Here is a 13364-nt window from a genome sequence, read left to right as displayed (position 1 = left end):
TAGCAAATTCAATTCTGTAGTTGCTTAAAGAGATATCTACTTGGAAATTTAAACTGTCATTATGACATCGTTTTCATATAGAACCTGCGTGTATGTGCTTGGGCTCATAGCCAAAACGAAACAAGGCTGTGATATTCTCAAGTGCCACAGCTGGGACACTGTGAGGCACAGTCGCAAACATCTGTGGCCAGTGGTTCCGGATGATGTGGAACAGCTCTGTCATGAACTCTCCTCGGTACCAAGCACCCTGAGCTTGAACTCTGAATCCACAAGCTCCAGACATAACAGTGAAAGTGATTTTGTGCCCTCGAGTAAGTACAATGGAAGCTTTAATACACGGAGCCAAATGGACAGTGTTGTTTGTTATGCCAAATGTTCAGTATATTTATTTACTGTTTGTAGATCGTTATTTGACAATAATAGCTTCTGGGCAAATATCTATCTTATATAGACCAGAAACGTAGCTGGCTGACAGCCTACATGGTTCTCACCCCTTTCTTTCTAAGTAGCATTTTTTGTGTGTTGAAACTCCTGTGCTCAGAATTCTCCAGTAAGACATGTACTAAAAGAACAATGCCTCTTTACTGCTTGTCAGAAAAGTGACAAATCTAGCAAATAAAGGTTTATCAACCCATTTTTACTTATTTACTCCTTCGACTCAGTTTTTAGAAGTAGAGATTGTTTAATTATGAGGCACTTCAAAAATGTTGTGGGAAAATTTCATTATGTTTCAATTCAGTTTTTCTGTGGATTTTTGGTAATCTTAAGGGGAATGATGAACACATGTTCATTTTTTAGAAAGCCACTAACGTCAGCAGTTAATAAAGTAGTGAGGCTGTTGGAGATGGAAAGCCAAAGGCAAATTCTAACAGCTTGTGTTTTTAAGCCCTGTCCGAAGTGCTGCCACTGCTGTGCAGCAGAGTTGGTTCCGACTCATAGCGACCTCACGCGCAGCAGAACAACGCCCTACAGGGTGCTTCCTGCACTGTCCTAACAGCTGTTCTTAATGTTGAGCCCCCTGTGTCAGTCCACTTTGTCAATAAGGGTCGTCTTCTCCGACCCTCTGATAGGCCATCCGTGGTGGCATTATCCCTGCACTTGTCGCTCCTGAGGACATGTCCCAAGTTAACTGAAAGGAAATCCCTCCATCCTTACTTCACTCCTAAGGAGCATGTTCGCTGTGCTTCTTCCAGTACAGATAGGTTTGCTTTCCTGGCAGTCTATGGAACTTCCAGTACACTTCACCCACACCATAATTCATATATGTCAGTTATTCCTTGGTATTGGTTCATTATCTGCTTCTCACAGACATTTGAAACTGTGGGAAATAGCATGGCCCGAGTCAGGCTCACCTAAGTCCTCAACTGCGGTGTCTTTGCTCGTCAGTTCTTTAGATAGGCCTAATGCAAGAGATTACTACCCGGAGCACTTGCATTAGCCTTGACTGTGGCCCGAGTCAAACAGAATCCTCACACTGTCAGTCTTTTCTCCATGCATCAGGATCTGTGTGTGTTTTCTGTACATGGACTTGTAATCCATGATGAAGACAGTCTTGATCGTTGGGGTTTTAAGTCCTCACTTTCAACTAGCACGGCCATTTCACCTGCAGATCACAGGTTGTTAACAAGCCTTCCTCCAATCCTGATGCCTCCTTGATTTAATCCAGCCTCTTGGATTATTTGCTTAATATATAGACTGAACAAGTATGGTGAAATGGTACAACCCTGCCTGACACACATCTTTTCTTATTTCAAAGCACGCAGTATTGAACTGCTCGAATGACTCTGTATGGACAGTTCTTTGTTTTAAGCAGAGAGTGTAATCATATTTCAACAAATCTAAGGTGACTTGGATGATATAAAGTGCACCAACTTGTAATGTCACATCAGAAAGAAAGTGAAAGTGTTCCACATGCAGCTAGGACGGTGCAGTCGTGCACACGTGAGAAGGACAACGAGTCTTAGTGTCGACAGCATACAGATAGGTGATGAGTCTTTTCGTTGTCTTTAAAAATATATTTAATTTTGTTTATAAGTATTTAACAAGGAAATAAAAAGTAAAATACTATAAATATCATTAGCTGAGTTGAGTGTTCTATTAGAGTTGGATGATGAATTTAGATGAGTTTCTTAGTTCCGAAAGTAAAATGGAGAAAAGATTGAAATTGTCAAAGATTTTGTCTTGCTTGCATGCATAATCAGTGATCATGGAGATAGTCAAGAGATTCAAGGATGAATTGCATTGGGTAAATCTGCTGCACAAGACTTTAAGTGTTGAAAAGCAAGGATGTTACTTTAAAAACTAAGGTGTGTCTGCCTCAAGCCAGGATATGTTCATTTGCCTCATATGTACGTGAAAGTTGGACATTGGATAAAGAAGAATGCAGAAGAACTAATGCATTTGAATTACAGTGCTGGTCAGGAATACTGAAAGTACCATAGACTGACAAGAGAACCAACAAATCTGTCTTGGAAGATGTACATTCAGAATGCTCCTTCAAGGCAAAGGCTGGCTAGACTTTGTCTTAAGTGCTTTGGACATGTGATCCGGAGAGACCTGCCCCTGGAGAAGGACTTAATGGTTAGTAGAGTAGTGAGGCAGGAGAAAGATGAGGAGCTATGACAAAGTGGTTTGATACTGTGGCTGCATCAATGTGCCCAAACATAAGAACAATATTTTTGTTCTGTAGTACATGGGGTCACCGGGAGTTAGAATTGACTCCCCAGCACCTAAGGACAATAAGAAGGCCAAAAAGAGCCATGGTGGTACAGTGGGTTATGGATTAGGCTGCTAACGGTAAGGTTGACACTTCAGACCCATCAGCTACTCCTTGCTTGGGAGAAAGCAGGAGACTGCTCCCAGAAAGATGGACGATCTCAGAGACCTGTCGCAGCAATTCTACGGTTGATGGGAGTTGGAAACACTTGATGGCAGTGGATTTTGTGTAAGGTGAAATGAAAATAAAGGCAACTCATTTTATCATGGTGTTTAAAAGTCATGGTTTGGTCTCTAGTATGTTTTGATTGAGATTGGGAATGCATTTTTCTGAAGATAAGTATTCCATACATACAATTTAATCTTAGCAAGGTAATTTGTATCTTTTTATTTGTTGCAAATTTTCAAAATCAAGTACATCTTCATTCAAACTCTTACATTTCTCCTTTTTTATGAATACTTTCTAACACAAGTTGAATATACTGAAAAGTCTGTTTATTTCCAATAATAGCCTCATTTTTACTCCTTTACAATGATTCACTTAAGTAGAGCCCATACATGAAATACCAGAAGTGTTTGGAAAAGACTAATTTTTCACTTCCAGAACCCAGTACGATCAAGTACATTTGACTCTTAGCAATCCTGTTGGGCAGTAGACCTCTCCTATAGAACCTTTAGGGCTATAAAATCTTTTTTTTTCCATTCAACCAGTCTTACATTTCAAGTGTACTTACAGTCTGTGGTCAGTGTAGCTCTGTCCAGTCATGTGGTCAGTTTAGCTTTAGAGAGTCCAGTTATCCCCTCCCGCCCCCAAAATGGGAGAAGGTGCAGAGGGAGTAAATAACAGAAAACTAAGAGTCCACATGATAGCCTAGAACTGCAAGAGCTAAAGCGGCAAAAGGAGCATTGTGGAGCCGGAGGGGCAACGCTGTGGGGAATGCTCCCAACTAATGCCCCTCTCTGCACATTCAAAACACCCCCATCTGCGTGTCAGTGCCTTGCCGAAGGGAACCTTCTTATGTAGTCTTCTAGGGCATATTAATTTCTTCCTCCTCAACTTCTGTGGTACTTCCTTTGCCAATGAATTATATACTTAGCTCTGAAAACAAGATAGCTCTCTCTCCAAATTACCAAGTGACTGACTGCATTTTGAACAGTGCTATTTCTTCTGCAGTTTGGGTCTTGAGCAACTTCTTTTCACATGCCTTGTTGGGTTAACCCATTATGTTCCCAGCAGACAGTGTGAAAGCCACTTTCCTGCCGTGTGATCTGTGACTGGCCTCTGTTTGTCCTCAGGCATGTTCATAATGGAGGATGACCGGTTCGGCAGCAGCTCTACAAGTACATTTTTCCTTGACATCAATGAGGATGCAGAGCCAGCCTTTTATGACCGACCTGGGCCGATAAAGGATAAAAATTCCTTCCCTTTCTTTGCTTCTAGTAAACTTGTGAAGAGCCGTATCTTGAATTCACTCAGTTTGCCTAATAAAAAGCATCGCAGTAGCAGTGACCCGAAAGGAGGGAAAGTGTCGTCGGAGACTAAGACAAGCAACAGGCGCGTCAGAACCCTCACGGAGCCATCCACTGGTGACTTCAACCACACTGCCGACTTCACCCCCAGCTCCACAGGACAGAAAACCTTGCCATTAGAAACCTCATTTGTGGGGGATAAGCACTCCGAAGACACTGGTAGCACTCCCAGTATTGGGGAGAATGACTTAAAATACACCAAGAGTCTCGGTCCCGAAAATCACAGAGAAAACACCAGCCGCGAGAGGTTAGTTGTAGAAAGTTCAACAAGCTCACACATGAAAATCCGTAGTCAGAGCTTTAATACAGACACGACAACGAGCGGTATAAGCTCAATGAGCTCAAGCCCTTCCCGGGAGACAGTCGGCGTAGAGGCTACAACTATGGACACAGACTGTGGAAGCATGAGTACTGTGGTAAGTACGAAAACGGTTAAGACCAGCCACTATTTGACGCCACAGTCTAACCATCTGTCTCTCTCCAAATCCAACTCCGTGGCCCTGGTGCCTCCGGGATCTTCTCATACACTCCCCAGAAGAGCGCAGTCCCTTAAAGCCCCCTCTCTTGCTGCCATTAAAAGCCTAGCAGATTGTAACTTTAGTTACACAAGCTCCAGAGACGCCTTCGGCTATGCCACACTGAAACGGCTGCAGCAGCAAAGGATGCACCCGTCCTTATCGCAGTCCGAAGCCTTGGCGTCGCCAGCAAAAGATGTGCTCTTCACTGATACCATCACCATGAAGGCCCACAGCTTGGAGTCCAGGTTGACGCCCAGCAGGTGAGAAAATGTCCTGGGACAAATGAAAAATACGATGGCTGTCTTTTAAGAGAGCTACATGTAAGACTTTAGCCAGGTATTAACGTCGACATACCTTGACAGAACGACCTAATAAAATTGTTTACTATGGTAGGTTATAAGCTCCTAGTTACCCGATGTGGTTTGACAAGGATTCTTGCAGCTGCGAGGGGGGGATAAGAAGCTCCTTTAGGCCCCAAAAGGAAACACCTAGGCATTGCAAGGACAGACGAGTCACAAGCTTTTTTTTATTTATTTCTCGCTTCTGCAAGGATCGATTTTAAAAAGAAGCATGTCGGGGGAATCAGGAGCTTAAGACCTACAATAACAAACAACCTTTTCAGGTAGGTCAATTTAAGGCCCAAAGGTTGACCTCGTTACCTACTTAATTACATAAGATAACCAGATATTTCAGAGGCATGATTTTCAGTTGGTTTTAAGTAGCCATGATTATTAGCTAGGACCCTATTGAGCACTAGATGAATTAATTACCTGATCCTCAGGATTCATCAATAGCATCAGCAGGTGGCCTGTACTTACGGACATTTAGAGATTGCTGTGCTGTATTTGAAGACTGTAGCAAACTGGTCAGAACAATATCTCATTAAAGGTAGACAGCTGCATTTAATTGATGAAAATATTTTATTCCTGCGCCAGGTGATTCCAAATAATGTTTGCTTTTGGTTTATACAACTATAAGGTCCTTACAATTGTATAGCACAAAGTGATCAGTAGAAGTTAGCTACTGCTACTGTTATTAGTACTCAACATTGTTAAGCATTATTGGTCATTTTCAATTTATCTGACTGCAGTATAGCCGCGATTTTCAGACCATTAAGCCATTTTGTTTTAAATACTGCGAACACATTTTGCAGAGAGGATTCTTGGGAGCAGGTAATAAATCCTATCTGGGGATTGCAAAATTGTCTAAATTCGGCAGATTGTGTCTTCGGCCTGTAGTTTACTAGCTTTGGCATCCTAATCAAGGCAGAACAAAGCCAGGCAGCTCTCACACAGCTCAGTCTTACACACTTGTGCAGTTAACTGTGTGGATTTTATTCCACCAGAAACCGTAAGAATAAGCAGGACAGTACGTAGCAACAACCAAAGTGTACTTAATGCTGAACCATCCATTTGGCTTTATTTAATCTTATCGAAGCTGTCAGAGAAGAGTTTAATGTACTGTGGAATCATTTCTCATGAATTGATTGAAGCATAGGAAAGGATGTGCTACTTGAAAGATTCAGAAGACTACACCAGAAAAGAGAGTTATCCCCAATCACTTACTCTTCCATCTTTGTACATCCTTCCTTATGTGCTGTATTTTTTTGTTATAAGAAGAGAAGATTATTTGAAAATTCTCCTGAAGATTTGCTAAGCATGATAAATGATGAATAGATGTTTGTGATTTCTGAGAAAAGCTAAAGCAAAATGCAGTCTAGAGAAACAAAAATTTATGCAAGACATGAAGATATAACAAAATGTTTATCTTTATCAAATTTATCCTTGAAAATGTATTTCGTTTCTCCTGTTTACCAGGTAAGGAACCCTGGTGCCAACTGGTTACACACTTGGTTGCTAGCCAAAAGATTACTCGTTTGAACCTGTTGGCAACTGCAGGGGTGAACATGTCATGATCTGTCTCCCTAACAATGGCGGCCTTGGACAGGTGCTGGCAGTGCTGGCTGCCTTGTAGGGTTGCTCTGAGTTGGAGCCAACTCGAAGGCAGTATGTGTGGATGTGCATGTGCTCAGTTTGCACGAAGGAGAAAGAAAGTGCACGTGTTGCCATTAGCCTTCCTGCTTCTGTTCCTGGTCTTTGGCTAGTTCCAATAAAACGAAAGTGATGGACAGGAACTACAAGCGAGTTTACTTTAAAAGGCTGATGTGTAATCTAGGCTAAGAAATTTTTGGTCTTGTTTTTTCCTTTTCTTTAACCTATAAAATCAAGAGTAGACATATTGAGAACTGTGAAGTGTTTAGCCTGAATTCATCAGTCTTCAGATTCAAATCCCACTGGGACTCTTTTTCTTGGTTAACATTGAACCTAGGAATCTTGAATCTGAGTTCCAATCCTGGCACTGAGGGAATGAACCTATTCAGTGTTTTTTGATCCTTAATTGAAGATTAGACTGGATCAGTCAGGGGAGGATTTTTGTCGTCGTTTAAGCAGAAAAAGCCCTCCCACCCCCTTTTTTTTTTTCACACAGAAAAGAAGCTCTCCATGGGAATTCAGTGTGTATAGTACATGCAGGTAGTGGAACGCCTGTTAGTGTTGGATTGGGCAGTCATTCCTCTTCATTCATTCCTTCAGTCATTCCTCTCGATTCCAGTAGACCTTCTTGAGTCCTATAAAGTCAGGTGTACCAGGACCATTTAAGATCTACTGGCCTGGTTTGTAAATTCTCCTCAGATTCTTAAACACAGACACACAGAAGCAGCACTTTATTAGATTTATTTATTCATGTTGATCTTTGTGCACACTAAAATCAGTTGCTTATGACATTTGTGATAAAAAGTGCTTGAGGCCTTTGAATTTCAAGTCCCCAAATTGAAAAATAGGACTTGTAGGATATTAGTAAGCTTCCTCTCTGTCTGAACGGGTTGATTCTGGATTCAAGTTCTTATTTGGCCTATGAATAATAGTCCATGAGTGAGTGAGTAATATTCTCCCAGTGAGCTAAGTGGGTGGTACACATTCTCAGCCATGAGTGAAGCAGGAAGGAAGCATTTGCTCTTGTTACAAAAAGCAAAACCAAACTCACTGCCACTGTCAATGCTGACTCATAACTACCCTTTGGTATTTGAGACGGTAACTGTTTACAGGGGTAGAAAGGCCGGGCTTTCTCCCTCAGCTGCTGGTGGCTTCTACCTGCCGACCATGTGGGTCGCAGCCCACCATGCACCATTACACCCCCAGGGCTCCTGCACCACATGTGACAGCTTCTCTCTAAAACCTTCTGCCATTGAGTCAGCCGTGGTGTGAGTTCTGCATTGGGATGCTAACTGCAAGTCAGCAGTTTGAAACCACTAGATGCTCCTCGGCAGGAGGAAGATGAGGCCTTCTCCTCGTGTAAAGATCGTCAGTCTCAGAAACGTGCAGAGGCAGGTACTCTCGGTCCCGTAGGGTCACTGTGGACCTTGCTCATCACTCTGAACAAGAGTGCCAAAGACCGAGTGGCTGTTCTTTTCTACCAAAGCCTCTGGTCTCATCCTCCTCTTAATGGTGCAAAACAAACTTATAGCAAAATTATCATTTTGTTTCTACTTTAGTAGAAATTAGGAATAGTTTTTTTCTAATTCCTAATTAGAATTAGGAATGATCTTAATCCCTTCATTTATGAAGCTTTTTAAAATGTGTTTTACAGAATCATCTTATTTCAATATAACTATATTAATATGAGTACATTGTAAATGATACAACTTTTCAAATAAGAGTATCCATAGAGATGTGGAATCTTGCATGGTACCTAGTACATATAAAGCAGATGCCTGGTAAATAATTTAGAATATCTAATGGGTGAACAAGAATTTATGTGAGTAAAGTGTAACTTTTAGAAATATTAGTACACCGTAACTGTTACAGCGTCACCATCAAGTCCACTGAGGAAGTAGCCCTTCAGGTAGGGCTGTTGTAACAATTGTTTCTAACATTAACCCATTTTGCTATTTTGTTAAACTGTCTCCAACATAACACAGAGCTTTTTGTTATTTTTTATTTTGTTTTCAATCATTTTATTGGGGGCTCTTACACCTCTTATCACAATCCATACTTACATCAATTGTGTAAAGCACATTTGTCCATTCGTTGTCCTCGTCATTCTCAAAACATTTGCTCTCCAAGTAAGCCCTGACATCAGCTCCTCATTTTCCCCCTCCCTCCCTGCTCCCCCCTCCCTCATGAATCCTTGATAGTTTATGTTATTATTTTGTCATATCTTATACTGAACAATGTCTCCCTTCACCCACTTTTCTGTTGTCCGTCCCCCAGGGAGGAGGTTATATGTAGATCCTCGTAATCGGTTCCCCCTTCCTACCGAACCCTCCCTTCACCCTCCCGGTATCGCCACTCTCACCACTGGTCCTGAAGGGATCATCTGTCTTGGATTCCCTGTGTTTCCAGTTCCTATCTGTACCAGTGCACATCCTCTGATCTAGCCAGATTTGTAAAGTAGAGTTGGGGTCATGATAGTGGGCCGGGGGGTGGGGGGGGAGGAAACATTTAGGAACTAGAGGAAAGTTGTATGTTTTATCATTGCTACACTGCACCCTGACTCGTCTCCTCCCCGCAACCCTTCCATAAGGGGATGTCCAGTTGCCTACAGATGGGCTTTGGTTCCCCGTAACACAAATCTTAAGCTGATAATAAATGAATACATTAGGATAATTACTGCCTAACAAGTAATTGATCTTGTTTTTATACATAAAACATTAAATATATTTAATAGATGTATTATTGATTATATGACAACAAATCTAACAGTTTCAAGTAATTGTGAAGATAGTATTTGGGTCATACCTTTGACTTCTGAGGTTAGTTTTATTTAATTTCTTACAAAAGTTGAAAGTTACCATTTTATTGAGGTAGTTTAAAACCACTTCTTAAAATTCGATTGTCAGAAAATTCCATTGCTTTTGACCTTTATTTGGGAAACCATAAAAGTTGTTTTGTGGTAGCGTTCAGTATTACTGAGATAACCTTTTGCATGTCAATATTTAACCGTTAGATATTTTGAGTGCAGGTATGATGTAATTTCTTTTTTTTTTTCACACAAGGGCTTTCAGATTTTTATTCTGCGAATGTTCCCCCTCACCCCCCCCCCCCCGCCCACCCTGGATAGAACCATAGACATAGCAATTTTAACCTCTGCATTTTTTCACTTAACCTGGTACAGCACACCATTCGCATGTGCATGTGCGTTACACTAATGATTCTGCATAAGTATTGTTGCTGATGGCCTCCTCACGTGCTCTGTTACTGGCTGTTTTCTCCAACGATCCACTCATTGGTAAAAAACATAGCCAGCATTTTCATTTTTTTTCTTTTTCGCCAAATCATAGGATGAATTATGTTGGGATGGATTCAACTCTTGCTGTGACGTTTGGCCGCCTCTTTGCAATGTCATTCGGAAGGCAGGACCTATGTACAGCAAGGGTGTGAACGTGTTGAAGCAGTCTTGAACGCATTGCCAAATGGCGTTCCGTAACGATGACAGGAATGTGCCGACCCAGTGTTTTCGAGGGCTGGTCTCAGTGCCACTTTACCAGCGCTGAGGTTTTTGTGTTCCTTGCCTTGTTTGGGCTTTTGAAGTCCTTGCTAATTTGATTGGTTTTTCTCTGTTGAGGATTTTTAAGATGTCTTTGAAAACAGGCCGAGTTAAACATGCCTTTTGGATCATGGTCGTCCTTCTCTTTGGTTTGTGTCACCCGTCTGTTCAACTGTTATCAGTTCTTTCTCATGGTCTCCTTTATCCAAGGGATGTACTTGCAGACTTGAGTGTAGACACCTGGATCATTGGGCTGACCACAAGGGAATGTTCCCGAGGACACTATACCTTGTAGGGTTCCTTTGCACATCAAAGGGCCCCCGGAGTCACCGTTGCAGGCATTCTTCTTGGAGTCCGGGATGCCAGCACACAGCATGTTCTTGCCTAGCAGGTCCTTGTACACCTTGCTGCAGTTGTTGTGCGAGATGAGGTTGACATCCACACACATGAGCTGCAGCGGGAAGGTGGCAGTAGGGCTGGTGGTTGTGCCCCAGCCAGAAACTGTGCATGAGGTGCCAGGGCCCTCACATAGGGAGGGAAGATTGACAGCCTTCACCGAAGGGGACATCCTGGCCGGGGAGTTCAGCCGCACCAGCATGATGTCATTGACGTGGGTCCTCGTGGAGTAGTCAGGGTGCCGGATGGACCTTGTGGCTCGGATTCTCTTGCCCCTCCTGCCGTTCAGCATCTGGCTGCCCATGTACACGTTGTACTCACTTGCCCAGCAGCTCCCAGGATGAAGGGCAGCAGTAGGAGCAGGGATCTCACCATGGCGGCCGCTCTGAGCCCTGCAGGGGCTTCCAGGACAGGGCAAGGGGCTCTTCTGGGGAGGGTGTGATGTGAACTGCGCGAGCCAGGCGTCTCAGGTCTTCTGCAGGGTGGCTCTCTTATACCACCCCCGTGCCCGCGCCCTCACCCGCCCCCAGCGCCCTGGGGTGCGGGCAGAGCCTGCTTGGGGACACCCCCTCTTCCCACCTTTGTGCTTATCTCAGAACCTCGGGGCGGGCCCCCGATGTAATTTCTTTACATGATTGTAAAAGCAAAATTGCCAAAGTCTGGTTGAAATGAAAAGTGACGAGTTTTTATTGAGAGGCAAGCCAGTTTGCAAATTGGGAATTATAAGATCCAGAGGATTCTGAACCAAGTGACCCAAAGAGGAGATGGTTCAGGGAGTTGAGAAGAAACTTCAGCCAAAATTTAGTGACAGGTTCACATTTTAGGTACTCGTGATAAAATGGATGAAGTTATATATGGCCGCCAGATTATATATGCTTCTCGAGTTTTTTTGTTTGTAAGTTACAAAATAACCATTTTGTTGAGTATGTCCAGTCCTGAAACACAAGCCCTCCTTGCATGCCTGCAGGGAGGGTATGCACAGAACTACAGTTTGCGTAAACATTTGTTTGAAGAACTGCTTTGGACCCTGCTTCCAAAGTAGAAAAAACCCATAAGCAAACAATTCTGTTTTTCTTTGAAGTTGTCTACCTAGTGATTTTTCTCAGGGGACAAGAATGCTAGACTCCACTCCTGCCGCAGAGATTACTTTTGAGTTCAAATTGAGTTAGACCTTCGCTTCGCCACCACCTCGTGTCAGGAGTCCCCTGTTAATTTGGTGTGTCCTTACTCATGGCTAATATTTCAAATTAAGAAACTAATGCAAGCATTTGTTTTGTGTGTGTGGTATTTTAGGTTCATGAAAGCTTTAAGTTACGCTTCGTTAGATAAAGAAGATTTATTAAGTCCTATTAATCAAAATACCCTACAACGGTCCTCCTCAGTGAGGTCCATGGTGTCCAGTGCTACATATGGTAGCTCCGACGACTTTATTGGTCTTGCTCTTCCAGTAGACATCAATGACATATTCCAGGTTTGTCATTATATTCTTTTTTCCTACTCTCTCACTGCTTGCTAGAAATGAAAGTTTAGTAGTTCATGTTAGGACAGGTGATCTTTAAATCATTTTCACTTAAAAGAATTTTAAGTTAATTTTCCCCTTTCATGATTCCTCTGTATTTTGTTTAGTATCTTGAAGTCCCCAGAACATTATCTCTTCCTATGTTAAATAAGTATCATGTTTTATTTTTTTATTCATGTCAAGAAATACATAACTAACCTCGTTAGTTATGTGTGACTATTCGTTATGTTTTAATTCTTGGACATGTTTCTGCTGTATAAAGCTGCTGCATGTGGTGCTCAACCTTATAAGGTAACCCTAACCTCCTGAGACACCCAAACATGGATCCTTAAATTGCGTAAAGAATATACAATCTCTGAGCATTGAATGCCCATTTAACTCACCAAGATACAATAAAGACTTTTAGAGTACTTTAAACATCTTTAGTAAACTTTTCATTATAAATTGTGTGCTTTAGTTTTATTTAAATTGTATTTCATTAAATCTTGTTGATATTTACAAAATGGACTTTTTAATAACAGGGCTTATTATAATTTCTTAATCTATTTAGGTAAAGGATATTCCCTATTTTCAGACAAAAAATCTATCTCCCCAAGAGGATCGAGCTTCGAGAGTGTTTGCCCACGACTCGGGAGGTAATGCCCAGCCTTTCTTCTCCCGAAATGCCTCGCCCTTGGGGCTTGGGCAGGGTGGGGTGTGGGTAACGGGGACTACTGACTCTTGGTTCTTTCTAGTAGGATGAAACTAAAAATTCAGACTTACCTTTGCATCAACTTGAAAATGATAACAAAATATTGAGATGATTTATGTTAAACAATAGCAAATGCATGTAAGGTACTTAAGAAATCTTTCATGAAGACAAAAACCAGAAAGTAATGCGTGAAACATTTGTAATATTAATTCTCATAGGTCTAAGATACAACAGTTTGGGGTGAAGATATCTAAATGTACTTAAAAATACTATCTGTCATACATTTTAATATTTTATGAATATATGCATAAAACCATAGGTTTTATAGATTTGTAAGCTTTTGTTAAACAAGTGATTGTACAATGAGAATCACTACTTCTTTTTTTAAAACAAATATTGAGAATGATTGAAATGAGCCTTAATGGTATATATAAATGAGCCTTTTTTGTTT

General features: G+C 41.7%; 1 protein-coding gene and 1 pseudogene across 3 annotated transcripts in view; one reads left to right on the top strand and one right to left on the bottom strand.

Annotated features, from left to right (window-relative positions):
* RICTOR (RPTOR independent companion of MTOR complex 2) overlaps window positions 1-13364 on the top strand; it is a 134568-nt gene that overhangs the window by 116332 nt on the left and 4872 nt on the right. For 2 of the 3 annotated variants that reach the window (XM_075540960.1, XM_075540962.1), the window contains 5 exons: window positions 82-311; window positions 4012-5023; window positions 5314-5385; window positions 11997-12174; window positions 12773-12857. In XM_075540960.1, the coding sequence (XP_075397075.1) occupies window positions 82-311; window positions 4012-5023; window positions 5314-5385; window positions 11997-12174; window positions 12773-12857 (1577 nt within the window). The remainder of the gene's footprint in view (window positions 1-81; window positions 312-4011; window positions 5024-5313; window positions 5386-11996; window positions 12175-12772; window positions 12858-13364) is intronic. The other variant, XM_075540961.1, reaches the window with a different exon arrangement.
* LOC142438770 (kallikrein-7 pseudogene) lies at window positions 10486-11618 on the bottom strand (annotated as a pseudogene).

Source organism: Tenrec ecaudatus, chromosome 2 (genome assembly GCF_050624435.1).
Source record: "Tenrec ecaudatus isolate mTenEca1 chromosome 2, mTenEca1.hap1, whole genome shotgun sequence".
In the NCBI taxonomy this organism is placed as follows: Eukaryota; Metazoa; Chordata; class Mammalia; order Afrosoricida; family Tenrecidae; genus Tenrec; species Tenrec ecaudatus.
Note: the sequence above shows the minus strand (reverse complement) of the source record. Positions and strands in the feature narration are given on the sequence as shown.